Below are 16,279 nucleotides of genomic sequence, written 5' to 3' on the forward strand. Positions count from 1 at the left end.
CAAGATGGCGACCTCTCTAAAGCAAGGCCCTTGCCATATATATATATATAAAAGCATTATTATAAGGCTACGAAAACCAAACGAATTTTATTTTATAGCGATCATACACTTGTATAAACATATTAATGGGTAGAATATTCAGATTCAGATTCAGATTGACAATAAACCATGCCAAATATTACACACTGGCCCTTTAAGGGCAATACTCTGGACCTGGTTTTCACGCATGGATTAAAATTAGACATTATCGGCTCTGAGGAGCTGCTTGTGACCGATCACGAATGCATTCTCTTTAATGTGTCTTTTAACACTGATTGTACACTCAGAAAGCGTGTTATTTGTTCACGTATGTTAAATGACCTGTCTGCCAAGAAATTCTCCTCTGTTTTTAACAACAGCATAGGGTAGCTATTTGGTGAGAGTGATGCTAATTCTCTAGTTCACACTTTTAACTCACATTGCTCCGTTATTTTAGACAAGATTGCTCCTCTGAAACCCCGTACAGTCGCTACTATTAATTCTACCCCCTGGATTAATGATGACATTCGTTGTTTTAAACACAAATGTCGCCGTATCGAGTGCCTGTGGAAGTCTATAAGGCTTCAGGTCCATCATATTTATTTTAAAGAACTCTTAACGGAGTATAACTCAATGGTTAAAGTTGCTCGGGCCTCTTATTTTGCTGACCTCATTTCCTCTAATAAGCAGAATCCCAAAGTTGGTTTTGACACTATAAATACTCTTGTCTATTCCCAGCCTCCTGCGGTGCCCGTCTTCTCTGTTAATGACTGTAACAATTTTCTGTCGTTTTTTGTCAACAATATTGCTAGTGTTAGAGCAAGTATTACCCCCTCTTCTGCTCCACCCCCTGCTCTTCCTTTACGGCAGCCAATACCGGATCGTTTCTTGTCCATCTCCCTACAAGATTTAACTAAGCTAGCGAGCAGTATGAAGATCTCCTCCAGCCCGTTAGACATCTTGCCCACGTCTCTACTGAAAAAGGTTTTTGGTTCCATCGGCTCTTCCCTGCTTTACATTATTAATTGCTCACTGGTCTCTGGCTGCTTCCCCTCCTATTTTAAACAGGCGGTTGTCCAGCTGCTTCTTAAAAAGCCCAATTACTAAATTGCCTTTTATTTCAAAGATTTTAGAAAAAGTCGTTGCTAACCAACTAGTCCCTGCCCTAAATAAGCATTGTATCCTTGACAAATTTCAATCTGGTTACCGTCAGAAGCATTCCACTGAGACAGGACTTCTTAGAGTGTCTAATGACATCATGATGGCCTCTGACACTGGTAAATGTATCATCCTAGTGCTGCTTGACCTTAGCGCAGCCTTCAATACCGTGGATCACCACATCCTGTTAGATAGGCTCAGTGACTGTCTTGGCATTTCAGGCAGTGCCCTTGACTGGTTTGCCTTCTACCTCTCTGGTAGAAGTTTCTCTGTAGCATCTGGTCCTTGTATGTCCGAGTCCCTCCCCCTTTCTTGTGGGGTGCCTCAGGACTCAGTGTTGGGTCCAATTTTGTTTGCCCTGTATATGCTTCCTCTTGGAAACATTATCAGCAGGTTTGAGGGTGTATCATATCATATGTACGCAGATGATATTCAGCTGTATTTTTCTTTTAATCCTGACAGGACCGACAGTCTGAATGAACTGCATGACTGTTTTTCTGCAATTAATGACTGGATGGTCAACAATTTCCTCCAGTTTAATGCTGCTAAGATCGAGGTCCTTATTGTCGCTCCTGACTGTACTGCTTTTAGGGTGGCGAGCTGTATTGGGTCCCTGAATTCAAATATCCGCTCTAACCTGAGAAATCTCAGAGTTATTTTTGACCAGGCCATGCACTTTGATAAACACATCCATGCGTTGACCCGTACATGCTTTTTCCACCTTAAAAACATTGCAAAACTGAGATCTGTTGTATCACATGGTGAACTGGAAATGATCATTCATGCCTTTGTGTCATCACGTCTGGATTACTGCAATTCTCTTTTCATGTGTCTCAGCAAAACTTCTGTAGATTGCCTCCAACTGGTGCAGAATGCTGCTGCCAGGCTGTTTACCAAATCACCCAGAAACTGCCACATTACTCCTGTCCTGGCCTCCCTACACTGGCTTCCTGTCAGCTTTAGGATCCAGTTCAAAATCCTTGTTTTAACATATAGAGCCCTTCATAGTCAGAAACCTGAGTATCTGTCTGACCTGCTGCATGTATACGTTCCTAGTAGGACACTTAGGTCGGCCGATCACGGCCTGTTGGCAGTTCCTCGCACTAGGCTCAGAACTAGAAGTGACCAGGCCTTTGAGTCCATTGCGCCCAGATTGTAGAATGCCCTCCCACAGAATTTGAGAGCCGCAGCATCCGTCAAAGTTTTTAAGAAGCACCTTAAAACCTACCTCTATGGGCAGGCATTCTTCAACTTGTCTTAACTGACTTAGTTTTGCAACAACTGCTGCAGTTTCATTTTGTGTCTCTGTATGTTTGTATGTATGTATTCTTGGTTGTATTTTAATCCTGTGAAGCACTTTGTGAGTTCTCTCTGTGAGAAGTGCTATACAAATAAATTTTACTTACTTACTTACTTACTTCTTGAGTTTAACATATAAATCTGTTGGCTGGCTCTGGCTTTGCTGAACTTGCTTCGTGTTACAGCTGTAAGGACTTGTCGATATAATGGCACTGACATGTTCACTGACATTAATATTTACTTTTGAGTGATAAATTAGGGATTTTGAGCAAGTTATGAGCTTTTGCAGTGTGGTGCCATTTGTACAAATTATTTTGACAAACACACCTACTGTTCTGCAAATGTTAAGGATGTTTCAATAACTGTACCAAAGCGACTGAGAAAAACTGTGAGAATCATCAGTGAGTGTAAGAATCTGATGTTCTGACCTGCTTGGCCAATTCAATGCGTACTCTGAATGGAAACTAGAAGTAACTGGTTCTTGGAAATCTCTGCTGTGTTGCTCACGTCAGAGAATATCTGTCAATAAATGGATCAATATTGGTCCTCCTTGATAAAGAAATGACCCCTACTTTTTGCTTGTGTCCTGTGACTCCACTGTCTGCTGTTTCTGGAAGACTTCAGGAGGCAGAAAAGGGGAGAGTTCGCTGCTACCATCTGACAACACCCTGCGGTGACCAGTCTTTGTCGGGCTGGTTGCCTTACGCCCTGCGTTAACAGCAGTATGAGATGGAGGGACTGCGGCAGCAGAGGTGAAACAGAGAGACAAAAAGTTGTTACTGGTGTAAAGAACAAAATCACAAGGCTATACATTGGGTAATTTTAAATTGGGAGCCCTGCAGCAGGCTCTGAGTTAGCCGTGATTGAATGGTATGTTAATAAAAGGCATGATTCTGATTCACCAGTGTTTGCAGCACTGGCAGCTGGGACGACAGCAGTCTGATGGGGCTCTGACTGGCCAGGTGAACAGGTAGCAGAGACAGAGGCAGGGAGATCAGGGGGGTCAGCTCTCTTCCCTATAAATGACTTGGCTCTCTCCAGACACTGCTCAGCCAACCTCAACATCCGCTCCACATCCACCGCAACCATGATCCTCTCCTCCGAGGCTGTGACGGAAAGACAGAGACGACTGAGAAAGTCACTGGATGATTGGTCTAATGCAGGTCTACCATATAAAGGTCATCACATGGCATTTGAGATCTGATTCAATTATGTGCTAACACACAACCACTATACTCAAGTTGATTAGTTCAAGTCTAGTTAGAATTCTAATCTATGTCTGCAGGCTGCACTGCGCTATCTGTGCTCTTTTTCTCCCCATGAGTCAAGTCAGAACTGGTCACTGACTGGCACATGTTCAGTCCTTGTAGGATTTTCTCTTGGTCTATAAACTTATCAGTTTAATGGTCCAGAAAAGAGCTGACTGTGCACAAATTATCTGAATAATTTGAATATTGCAACTTGCAGGTCAAATACATATACCCCCATCCTCAAATACAGCATGTGAAACTGGCTTTAACTGCAATAAATTAGATAATTAGTTGGCGTGTGAGATTTCATTACATATATACACAGTTAAGTTATTTCTTGTCCGGTCTTTCTGATGGGATGGGAATCACCTGAGGCCCCACAATACAGTATTAACACGATACAATTTTATTGCACTTTTAAATGTTTTCCATAAGGCTAGGCAAATAATGTCCCAAAAGGAAAACTTTGTCAACATCTGTAGTCAACATCTCACTGAAAAGAAACTAATTTTCTTATTCTAGTCGGCTACCAAAAGTTAAATTTGTGTATTGTCAGTTCATAAAAATCAATATTTGCCATTCATGTATCAATACAAATATTGCCACGCAGAATACTGCGATAAAATGCTGTACCTATTTTTCTCTTCTCCCTATTAAACTGTGCTGAGTTTCAAAACAATAAGCTGGAAGGACATTTTTGGATTTGAGGGGCCAGACTGAGGTCAGTAACAAAAGATTCTGTCTTTGAATGACAAATAAAAATCAATAGCTTGATAGTATTGATTTCTCTGTAGTGTAGGTTACATACTTGGGTGAAAACAGCAAGATAATTCAGCAAAATGAATTTAGCAGTGATATTTTCACAAAGGTTCAAGATGAACATTCGATGTGAAGCCCATTTTAAAGGTATTATAATGTTGCAGTTGTGACATTATATACATGTGAACATGTGCCCATGAACATGTGCCCATGAATGTAAAATCACCCTAAAAAAACAGCACAAAAGCGTAGGGTAAAGTACAGGACCCACAGCACCCCATTGTTGATGATATAAGATGCCTACAGCGACTGGTCTGACCACACTATTGTGGAGAATAGTGGAGAATCAAGTCTCTACTTTCTTTAGATCCTACACTTAATTGCCAGTTGATGCGAACTTGTTTCTGTGAACTCACATAGAGTAAAACATGGAATCCCAGGACTTTTCATGCCCACGATGAAGGCATAAAAAAGCATGTTGCAATGACACAGGACAGCTCCATCAAAAAGAAGTCCAAGCTGCTTTGCCAATAAATAAAAGCCTATTTCACAGTCTGTATTGATGTTATAGTTCTAACCCGATAACGAGGCAGGTTTAACTGCTACATATTTGAATGAAGGCCTTCAAAAGTGAAAGTTTTTTTCTGATCAGTCTGAAATGTATTCATTTGAGGCCCATTGGAAAATTGTGTGCCATAGACAAAACTAAGTAAACATACAAAAGGGAAAATGATCATGAGGTTTGATGTTTATCATAAAGCATCTATGGCCCACACAGAATCTGTGCCCGCAAAAAAACTCCAACAACACCTCTGCAGATTTTTTTGCCACTGAAAAAATGTTATCTTGATTAAATACTGTCTATCACATTAAAAGAAAATTTCACAGATTGTCATTCCAGATCACTGCTGAAAACTGTGGGGAACAAAAATCTGCAAAGTCTGTTGGGGTCTGAGCATCAGTCTTGATATATGTCAATACTCAGATCTTACTTTGTGAACCAGTGTCCTCCAAAAGTGCATGTGATATGTAGTTGATGGTCCGGAGATATTCACAGTAAGCTTCCTGCAGAAAGACCATAAGCATGTAGTATTGTATTATTATTATTATTATTATTATTATTATCGTGATACACAGCAAACATCATAATAACTACGGCCAATGACACATTTCAGTAGTACAAAGTATTAAAGAATTAAAGTAGTAAAGAACTAAAAAAAGCATTAGCCATTGTTGCTAAATTTGAAACCTCAAGCCGAAAATGCAGCTGTTTTTTTTTTTTAAAGTTAAAAATACATATTACCGTTAAACTTCAATTAAAAGCCTAGTCCCAGTTAAACGCCCAGTCCCTTTTACTGGCCTGGTGTGGCTACACATTTTGACAAATAAAGGCCTGTCTCAATTAGATGCCTGGTCTGGTTGCCAAACTGTTATTTTCATCTAAGTTCTTTGGATGTGTAAAACTGTATTGTTTCCTGTCCTCCTGAGCTAACAATAGTTAGATTGTGCATAGGTTTAACTTTTATTAATATGGAGATGTTACACATTGTTAGCTTGGTTGATTTCACTGTACTGAAACAACGAGCACCAGAGAAGTTCCTGAGTCATTCAGATTTACCATTGTGACAAACAACAAATGGTGACTTCCTTCTTCTAAAGCTGTCATAAAGTCAGAATATGTGTCCAGTCCTCGATTACCTAGACAGTTATTTATATTAATTTAATCCTTAAAGGTCCATCAATCAAAATAATCAAAAGTGTTTTTCATAAAAAATAATCCAAGTTATGAATAATGTTTTAACAGGATTAAGTAGTGTTGTGTCGGTATGGCGGGTGCTGTTATCCTCAGGTGTTATCTAACAAGTGTCATAAAATAACTGATATGTTATTTGAAGCCTAATTTTTATACAAGTAATATTCTTGGCTGAGCAACAGTTTTGTGTGAAAGGAATTAAAGGCCTGTCCCATATAGCCGGCTGTCCCAAATATAAGCCTGCTAAGTTCAGCAATTTAAGCAAATAATAGCCCTGGCGACTAATTGAAGTTTTATGGTGTGTAAAAATTGAAAAAAGAGATATCTAGTGTCAAATGTCCTCATTGACTTAATATCTTAATAACTGGCATACATAACGTTACTTCCTGTGATGAGAAGGATAGCACATGTAATACTGATCATGTTACAGCTTATTAAGGCGAGATATGTGAAGCAATTTAACCTACTAGGAATATTATCTGTCTGTATTCTCATTAGTTGCACCTGTCTAATTCAATTTGGTGATCTAACGTTATTATAATACTCTGAAATAAAAAGTGGCCTCAAGTGTTTATTAGCACGTTTTATTCGTGTTTCATTAAAAGTGGAAAAGGCAATAGTGCTTTTATAATAAATAAGCTTCTTCTAAAATTACATTAGTGATACCTACAATAATAGTGAGTAGTCAGTGAAAAAGTAAAGTGCAAACATTTAAAAACAACTGAAATTAATAAAATGAACATTAATAGCGTTGAGCAGTGTAATGACACCTGACTGTCAGTGGTAACAACAACACACCTCGGTGTTTAACTGACAGGTTAGCTAGCTAACCCTCTAACGGTTTCCGCCCCCCTCCGTCTGTTTACATCACTACATAGTGTTTCCTCTGCGGTAAAAACCTTCGTGTCATGGCTGCTGTCAGGCTGTGTAACACACTACCTTGTGTTTGTTCTCTCCGTCCAGCTGTATCGCTACTTTTGCCATTTTCATAGCATTTTGAAGGGGCTTCACCCCACTGTCAGCTGTAGCCATGGTCATTCCAGATCCGGATCCTCTGCTTTTCCTCTTCTCCGCTTCCTCTTTCTTCTTCGCTGTGCTCAGTCATGGCGGTCATATACACAATATAAAGGCACATACTGCCCCCTACTGTAGGGGACTGGCAGAGTCAAGGCACTTACTCATCTGAATACTGATGTTACAGTAATGGATAAATTAACGATTGTTATGTTTTTGGGTTGCTCGTCCGTCCCATTCTCTGTACACGCCATACCTCAAGAACAGCTCAAGGGAATTTCTTATCATTTGGCACAAACGTCCCCTTGAAATCAATAATGAACTGATAAGATTTTGGTGGTCATAGGTCACAGGTCAAAGGTCAAAGTCACTGTGATCTTATTTGTCTCATCCTTGCACACGCAAACAGCTAAAGGGAATTTCTTCAAATTTGACACAAATGTCAACTCAAACAGAAGAATAAACTGATTACAATTTGGTGATAGAAGGTTGAAGGTCAAAGGTCAAGGTCGGTGTGACCTCACAAAACATGTTTTTGGCCATAACTCAAGAATTCTCATGCAAATAATGGCAAAACTTCACACAAATGTCAAATAGGATAAAAATATGAAGTGATGATGTTTTACATCTAAAAGGTCAAAGGTCAGCTTCACTGTGACATCATAATATACTGCATAAAACACTTATCTGGCCATTATTCAATGTCATATCTCAGGAACAGAAGGGGAGACATTTGGTCAGATACTGAATTGGTGACACTCATCTTGGGTGCTCAGCTTGAAACTGAGTTGATTGTATAGATCTTCTGTGCTGCCAGAGGGGAGAAGTGTGTCAATGTATTTACAAACATGGATGTAAACTAGATAAGAGAAACTTGACTGGTACGTGGAGCAATACTACTATATAATATAATTTTGATTTGTTAATTAAACACAGATACTATGCTATTACAGTTTTTCTCGATTGGTTTGGCTCATTTCTTGAAACAGAAATTACATTCTCAAAACAACATGGACAACCCTGCAAACCACTGGGCACTTCTTCACAACAGATTTCAAATTCTCATTCCTTTCAACAAATTGCAAATGTCTTAGCACACTTTGCAAATGATTNAACATGGACAACCCTGCAAACCACTGGGCACTTCTTCACAACAGATTTCAAATTCTCATTCCTTTCAACAAATTGCAAATGTCTTAGCACACTTTGCAAATGATTAAATACAATTCTCTACAGTTTGCACAAATTGCAAATGTCTAGCACATCTTTTCAAATGATTGATTACAGTTGCCTACAGTTAGCACAATTACCAATTGTATATATCTTGCTGATCTAAACTAACTGTTGATTGTCAGTCAAATGGTTTTACTCTCCAAAACATGTCAGCATTATTTCATTGTGTCAGCCATCACATGCACAAGAGTTCATTCAATTGTCAAAATTAGTCAGGAACATAATACCATGTATAACATCACATTACATGATATGAATATCTTTTGCTGATTGATAAATTGACTCAGGTGAATCTAGAACTTGACTAATAAAGGGGGTGTGTAACACATCTCAGATGACCAATCAAATGGTATGTTTAGTTACCTGACAGGTGCTATCCATGAGTATGATTTTTGCCAAACATACATATAGAGCTTGACCAGAATCAATACAATTTCTGAACATGGAGGCACCTGGCCAGGTAAACAATGACCAACTGCCTGCTCGAGGAAGAGGAAGAAGAAGAGGAAGAGGAGGAGGAGTAAGGGTGCGTGGTGGTGGAGTAGGTGGAAGAGGGCGAGGGGCACGAAGACACCATGCCGTTCCAGATGAAATTCGGGCTACACTTGTTGACCATGTGATCAATCATGGCCTCACAATGGCAGAGGCAGGTCGTCGAGTTCAGCCGAATGTGCCCAGATCTACAGTGTCTTCTATCATCCAAACCTTCCGCAGGGAAAACAGGTAGGCCTATGTACTCATTCAACAATGGAATTACTGTATTGATAGTACAGTTTACAATAGTATTCCAATTACTGTACAGCAATGCATTACAGTAGAATTTCAGTACATTACGTAACAGTAAAACAACAGTACAATTGGTAACTCATTCTGTGAGAAATTCATAAGGCATACAGTAGGTCTACAGGACAGGACAGTGCATCACAATACAAATGGTAATATTGTCTATTTGTGAATTCTATGTCTAGGATTGGACGACAACCTCGTACTGGTGGCAGAAGAACACTACTCAGCCGAGAACAAGAACAGGAGATCTGCAATATAGTGATGGCAAATAATGCCATCACACTAAGAGAGATCCGTAATACCATAATACAGGACAATCTAACATTCCAGAACATCAACACTATCAGCATATCAACAATAGACAGGGTATTGAAGAAGCATGAGATGAGCATGAAACAGCTCTACAGGGTACCATTTGAGAGAAACTCTGATAGAGTGAAAGAGCTGCGGTTCCAGTATGTAAATGTAAGTCAGTGGTGTGTTACTGGTTATCTATCATTATAACCTGTTTACAGTAAAGCACAGAGGCCACTATATTGAACTTTTGGTGGAGAACACAAAACATTCCTATGTAATTTGCTGTTATGGTATGATTCTACCGTATAACTGATTTGATATTTTGTTGTACTGTATTGTAGAGAATAATGGCATTGGAGGGGAATGAGACTCCTCACACCCTTGTTTTCGTGGATGAAGCCGGCTTCAACCTGGCCAAAGGAAGAAGACGTGGCCGGAATATTATTGGCCACCGGGCCACGGTGGATGTCCCAGGCCAGCGTGGGGGCAATATAACAATGTGTGCTGCCATTTCTGAAAATGGTGTGGCCACCCACATTCCCACACTTGGCCCATACAATACCCAAAAGCTCCTGTTCTTTTTGGATCACCTTTATTCAGATCTCATCCCAGAAAATGAGAGAGGTTTGGTAGGGCCTCACTTGTCAAAGTTTGTAGTTGTGTGGGACAATGTCAGCTTCCACCGCGGCCCGCTCATCAGGGCCTGGTTCACTGCCCACCCAAGACTGCTAATGGTGCTCCTACCACCTTACTCCCCATTTCTCAATCCAATTGAGGAATTTTTCTCTGCTTGGAGGTGGGGGGTGTATGAGCATCGGGCTCAGAACCAGAGGTCCCTGCTTGAAGCAATGGATGCTTGCTGTGACAATGTCACAGCAGATCAGTGCAGGGGATGGTTGCGGCATGCACGTAGATTCTTCCCCCGTTGCATCGCAAGGGAGAATATCAGGTGTGATGTGGATGAAAATCTGTGGCCAGACAGACAGCAGAGAGAGGACGACCACGAGAGTGAGGATGAGGAGGACGACCATTGAGGTGGAGTTACTGGTGTGAACGATATTGCATATAATTTTCCTTTTTTTGTGTTGATGTGTTTACAGTACAGTATATTTTGCTGTATACATTTTCTTTTTACTGTGATGTTTGGCAGTTACTTTATGTTTGTGAATAAAAATACAGTAACAATTTCCATGACAGTGTAGGTCCATCATTTTTTTCAGTTTGATACAGTTTGATTTCTGGTAGCTAGACAAAAGGCATCAATTACAGTAACCATTCATTGTCAGTGAATGGTCTGGACCAAGATTGAAATGTGACATAAGTGATATTTCCATGGTCCACTGCCATAGTGACAAAACATCTAAACATTTTGACCAACAGTGCTTACACAATGCCAAAGAGACTTTGCATTTTGGGGCCATTGACTATTTATATGAGAAAATGGCTTAGTTTTGACACATGAGTTAACTGTTTTGGGAGAGATATGACCTTTTGCAGGTGAGCCATGGTGTTGTGCTGAACCATCCAGGCTATTTTGGCAAATGCATGTAGAGCTTGGAGAATGTCATTTCTGTTTCAAGAAATGAGCCAAAGCAATTGAGAAGGAAACTTGTGTTTGGGGGCCTTGACTATTTATATGAGAAAGGGACTTAGTTTGAAGCATGAGTTAACTGTTTTGGGAGAGATATGACCTTTTGCAGGTGAGCCATAGTGTTGTGCTGAACCATTGGACTATTTTGCCAAATGCACTTAAAGCTTTGAGAATGTAATTTCTGTTTCAAGAAATGAGCCAAACCAATCGAGAAAAACTGTAAAACAGTCATAAAACACTTTATGATTCAAAAGGTTGTTTTTTTTTTAAATTGCAAAAAAAATTGGATGGATTAGCCCACTGAACAGGCCAACAGGGCACAGGCTCATGTCCCCAAAGCATTAGCCCCACCCCCCAGCATTCACAAGCAAAATGTCACTCAATTTAATACGTAGGCTACAGATCAGGAAGACACACAAAAAGACCACAAATAAATGCAAAGCTACTGCAAAGAGATACAAAATGACTACAACTAGGGACAAAACAACCATAAAGAGACACATGTGAATAGAAACAAAATGACAAAAACAATTTCAATTGCCTTTATTTAAATATTCACAAGAGATTGTTTCTCTCTCTCTCTCTCTCTCTCTCTCTCTCTCTCTCTTGTTTTCTTTTGTGACACCCATGCAAAAAAGCTGTTGTGCTGTTAACAGTGAATCCATTTTTAAAGCTGTATCTGGTTCCTGATCTGCATGAAAACACACAGTGATACGATGATGTGCTGATTTCCTGATAACCATGATTTTTGGATATTGTCTAAATCATATCCAGGAGTATTAAGGCTGTGTATGTGGATGAGTTGTGCAAAATTTCAAGTAACTCACACTTATGACTGTGGTGTTATAGCCATTGTGTTGTTAGTATTTGCAATTACATAATGAATTTAAGAGTTACAGCAGATGCTGAATTTGCCACACCTCAAAGATATAGACAACCAACTGTAGGAAAAATGTGGGATGTATCAAATTCGCCCATTCATGATTTTTTTCAGGCTAATACAGACTTGATTGTGGCCTATACTGAGAGATTGGACCATGAATGCAAGACAGATGCTGGGAGCATTTTAACATGCTGCAGTATTACTGTTATGCATGTGTATATGTTCCTCTATTCTCATTGCTAACTTCCTGTGGTTGATTTTGTCAACATACTGTGACCAATTATGCACTTAGTATGCCCTACTAGAGAGGCGTTTTGTGACTTCTTCTAAGTAATGCCATCTTACATTAACCTTTAGACATGAGAAAGATAATGCAGGATTGAATCACTCTGAATAAAAAGTTACACTACACAGTGTGCATGTCTTCTCTTTTGTGAGCTAAGTTAAAAGCAAAATTGCAATACATCACAAATCTGTGAGAGTTGACAGCTATATTAAGTTGTATACAGCATTTTTATTTTCATTTTATGAATGCAATTAAAAAGAATAAAGCAATCAGCAAAACAATCAATAGCTGCACTAAAAACCGTCTTGGAAAAAGATGTTTTCATTATCATGAAAGATCAGACGGAGCTGTATCGTGGCTTGAGGGTGAGTAGATGGAGATGTTTCATTATTTGCTGCTGAATTGCTGTTGGTTGAAAGCTCTCTGTGCCCAGTTCAGATTCTGGCTCACGCAGATCTCAGTCCCTCTGGCAGTGCTGACCCTGCAGAAGAAAAAAATTTCAGTAACAACACAGTTAGGACTGAAAAAAATAATTTTCAACATATTATCTGTTGTGTTTTAATCAGTCAATCAAAATATATAAATAAAATGTAAAGGCCCGTTTCCACTGAAGAAGTTCCTGGTACTATTTGGGGGGCAGGAACTACTACAGGAACGTCCTCTCGCTCGGCCCTCTCAACCGCCGTGTCTCTACTGAGAGAGCGGAGTAGGAGGAAGGTTCCTGTGAAGTTACGGGCTCTGGATGTGACGTAATCGTTGCGCGACCATTTACCGGGGCGACGTAGGGACGGCGTTAGCTGATAGCCCTTAGCGGTGTCTGTAATAACTCACTAAATGGCCCGTGAAAAAAAAAAAAATTCCAGCGGATGTCTTAGTTACAACATGATTGAGGCTTTTAACAGATGACATCCTGATGTTAGCTTTGCTGCTGCTGTTAGCTGTCCCTGTCAGCGGNATATATATATATATATGTCTATGGTTCTGAGTACCTACCCCGAGGCAGGGACTTCGGAACTCTGTCCTTCGGGGGTGGTTCCTGCGGTGGAGACACGCACCAACGGCCCCAGCCCCGTAAAATTACCCCGAAGTTCCTGCGGTGGAAACGGGCCTTAAGACATTACATAGAATGAATCATACTCAAAAGCACAATTTAAAAACATGTACATGCAAAAACACAAGAGTATTAATCAGTGTCTTATATAGAGACAGCTATACCAATGCCTCCCAAACTGGGATTAGTAGAGTGCAGTATTAAACTTAAAACGTCGCCCAATATTTATATACTTTGCTTCATTATTCTTTCTGTTTTGTGCTCAGATAAAAACTGCCTAACACTGTTGCTCTGGTGAGAATCACTCTAGTGACATAAACAAATGTCAGACGTACACAAATCCCTTTTCCTGACAGCTGCTGTGAGTCTTGATGACGGAAATAATTTGCGGCTGCGGCACCCGTCCTGTATAGAATTGAAAGCAGCATGATCCGGGCGTCATTTCTGTCAAGGCTTGAGCTGGTAAAACAAAACAAAACAAGAATCATTTAGCATCACGCAGCATCAACATGTGTGTTGCTGCATGCTGGCAACATCACGTCTGCCTGAAGAGAGACATTCAGTGCACAAACACAAGTCTTAACACTGATTTATCAAACTGAACTGAGTGCACTGACTGAATCTTAGGTTAGTATTATAATGTGTAAGGCTTATTTCTGCTCTATCATTCTCATATCATTAATATTTATTGATGTGTACAGCTTATTTCTGCACAAATATTATCCTTATTCTCATACATTATATTTCTTTCCTTTTTTTGCACTTGCATTTTTACATATGTTTTTAAAATTTCCTGTATTTTGTTACCTACTCTATGTGCCTCTGCAAACCTATAGATTCTGTGCTTTGACTTCACCTTTATTTACTACAGGAATTCCAGTAAACTAAATATAACTCAAAGTATGATTGGCAAAATATGCAATCGCAAATGACAAAATATAGATTTAACTAAGAAATTTAAGTGAGCTTTGTCAGTTCACTGAGGGAGATTAAGATCAAGATCTCTTTTGCATTTTTCTAGGAATTTGTAACTATTTGAGTTTTTATTATGCAAATAAAAGCTCTGACAGGCTGATTCTTGTCTACATTTTTAGGCCCATATATACAGCTATAATCATTTTGTCAAATTAAGAATTGTTACTGTTTTTTTAATGTAATTTAATAGTAAACTGCATATAAAAAAAATTAAAAATATGAAAATTTAAAAATCCCAAACCTGCTCTAAAACACTGGAAGGGGGTGGTATTTAAATCACATAATCAGATATGTTAAGAATAAAGAATGCATGAGGTAATGGTATCAGGTGTTGTATATGTATAAAATGAAATAGTAAAATTTTAAAAGGTCATTGGAAGCCTAATCCAGAAAACAAATGACATCTCTCTCCACTATGATTCATAAATGAGACTGACAGACTTACGCATGGCAGTGCAGTAAACAGTGAGCAGCAGCAGGAGTCCCACTGTATTGATGAGAGCCTTCATGATGTCCTCAGTGCAGACGTGATGATGCTCTTCTGTCTGTGCTGTATGAAGTGATTCGCTCTGATCACTACGTGTCTTATAGCTGCTTACATGTTGACACCACCCACACACTGCACAGCCATTACAAACCCCTACCCTCAGGTCTCAGGTACAGATCTCTTGCTTTTGAAACAAAGAGAGCCATGTCCAGCTTTGTACCCTCATCCATCAGACTATTGAATAACAGCTGATTTGATCTGGTATGTGTATGCTTGTGGGTGTGTGTGTTTGTTTTTCTCTCCTTTTAACATTTGTATTCATATTTTTAACTTTTTAACATTTGTATTTATCTATTTGTATTTATTTTGTTTAATATGCACTGTCGCTCTTCACAGATGAAGTTCCTCACAGACAAATAAAGTTCTTTGAATTGAATTAAGTTTAGGTTAAGGGTAAAGGTTGTTTTTATGTCAATGAGGGACAAACATGTGTGTCTGTGTGCCAATAAACCACTAAATGCTGCATGCCAGACCAAGTGTTTTAACTTAGGCCATTTTATATATGATATCAATGTTACTCCATCTTCCTGAACCAAGTAAAAGTGATGTAATCATGAAATCTAATCGTCAAATTAAATACGTGACAGTAAAATTTCACCACCGTTTCAGTATCAGGTTAGGGAGGGTGTTGTGGCCTCGTTGGGGCGCTGCCTTTACAATAAATGATGGCGTATGAAGATAAAGATGCACATCACACCACAGACTAGCAGCCTCTACTGATGCTATCAGGACAGACAGAGATTTTGCTGATGCTGGCGTATTAAAGTGTGGTCACACAGCAGCAAAACAAATAAGCTGTGTGAAAATAACACATTTCACACATGCACACAATAAGTTTGCAAGTCATGCTCAAACCTCACTGATCTTATCACAACAAGAAAACAGCTTGCGGTGTGAATTTGTGCAGGGGCTGCAAATCTTCAGAATGTAAAAAAAAAAAAAAAAGAAAGAAACACGCATAGCACATATATTGCATTTGCAATTTTCAAAGATATTGCATCTATGTGTATCTGATTCCAACTGTAACATTATAGTTTTGTTTTGGAACACAGATATGACAGTATAACATTTACCAAACTCATTCCTAAAACTTTGAAAGAAATGCCTGATACCAAAAACCTGTAAATGCAAGATGTCCTGGTGAAACTCTTTTACCTCATTAAGAATTGGAATACATGTAGTCCTGCTCAGTTTCTCCACTGACATTAACTAGTATATATTTGTGTCTGTTTGCTGCACTTAGATACTCAGAACAGCCAGTACACATCACTCAAGCTTTCACTAGGTCACATGATTTCAAATGAATATGGATGTGTTGTTTGATCATCACACATGTCAAAGTTTCATTAGGTCACATGGCTTATGTCTACAACTTTCAA

The 16,279-nt window shown here is 39.3% G+C and overlaps 2 protein-coding genes across 2 annotated transcripts in view; both read right to left on the reverse strand.

Annotated features, from left to right (window-relative positions):
• The window catches only part of vps9d1 (VPS9 domain containing 1), a 57,434-nt gene extending 50,123 nt beyond the window's left edge, over positions 1–7,311 (reverse strand). Inside the window, exons 1-4 of the mRNA XM_050072634.1 lie at positions 7,177–7,311; positions 5,477–5,549; positions 3,378–3,581; positions 3,048–3,213 (exon numbers count right to left, since the gene is read on the reverse strand). Of these exons, the coding sequence (XP_049928591.1) occupies positions 3,048–3,213; positions 3,378–3,581; positions 5,477–5,549; positions 7,177–7,275 (542 nt within the window). The 5' untranslated portion in view covers positions 7,276–7,311. The remainder of the gene's footprint in view (positions 1–3,047; positions 3,214–3,377; positions 3,582–5,476; positions 5,550–7,176) is intronic.
• A 5,224-nt stretch (positions 7,312–12,535) lies between these two features.
• Positions 12,536–14,949, reverse strand: LOC126408007 (C-C motif chemokine 3-like). The gene is made up of 3 exons (XM_050073354.1): positions 14,799–14,949; positions 13,714–13,837; positions 12,536–12,808 (listed from the first exon to the last, which is right to left on the reverse strand). The coding sequence occupies exons 1-3, from the start codon at positions 14,860–14,862 to the stop codon at positions 12,715–12,717; spliced, it is 282 nt and encodes a 93-aa protein (XP_049929311.1). The 5' UTR covers positions 14,863–14,949; the 3' UTR covers positions 12,536–12,714.
• Positions 14,950–16,279: the final 1,330 nt, after the last annotated feature.

The sequence above is a fragment of the Epinephelus moara genome, chromosome 20, assembly GCF_006386435.1.
Source record: "Epinephelus moara isolate mb chromosome 20, YSFRI_EMoa_1.0, whole genome shotgun sequence".
Lineage (NCBI taxonomy): Eukaryota > Metazoa > Chordata > Actinopteri > Perciformes > Serranidae > Epinephelus > Epinephelus moara.

What these genes read in the sequence shown, in the direction of transcription:
- LOC126408007 (XM_050073354.1), bottom strand. Translation starts at nt 14,862, where the DNA reads ATGAAGGCTCTCATCAATACAGTGGGACTCCTGCTGCTGCTCACTGTT. An exon ending in TGTTTACTGCACTGCCATGC is followed by an intron (nt 13,838 to 14,798) that starts GTAAGTCTGTCA and finishes TTGTTTTACCAG; the next exon opens with CTCAAGCCTTGACAGAAATG. An exon ending in TGTCAGGAAAAGGGATTTGT is followed by an intron (nt 12,809 to 13,713) that starts GTACGTCTGACA and finishes TTTCTTCTGCAG; the next exon opens with GGTCAGCACTGCCAGAGGGA.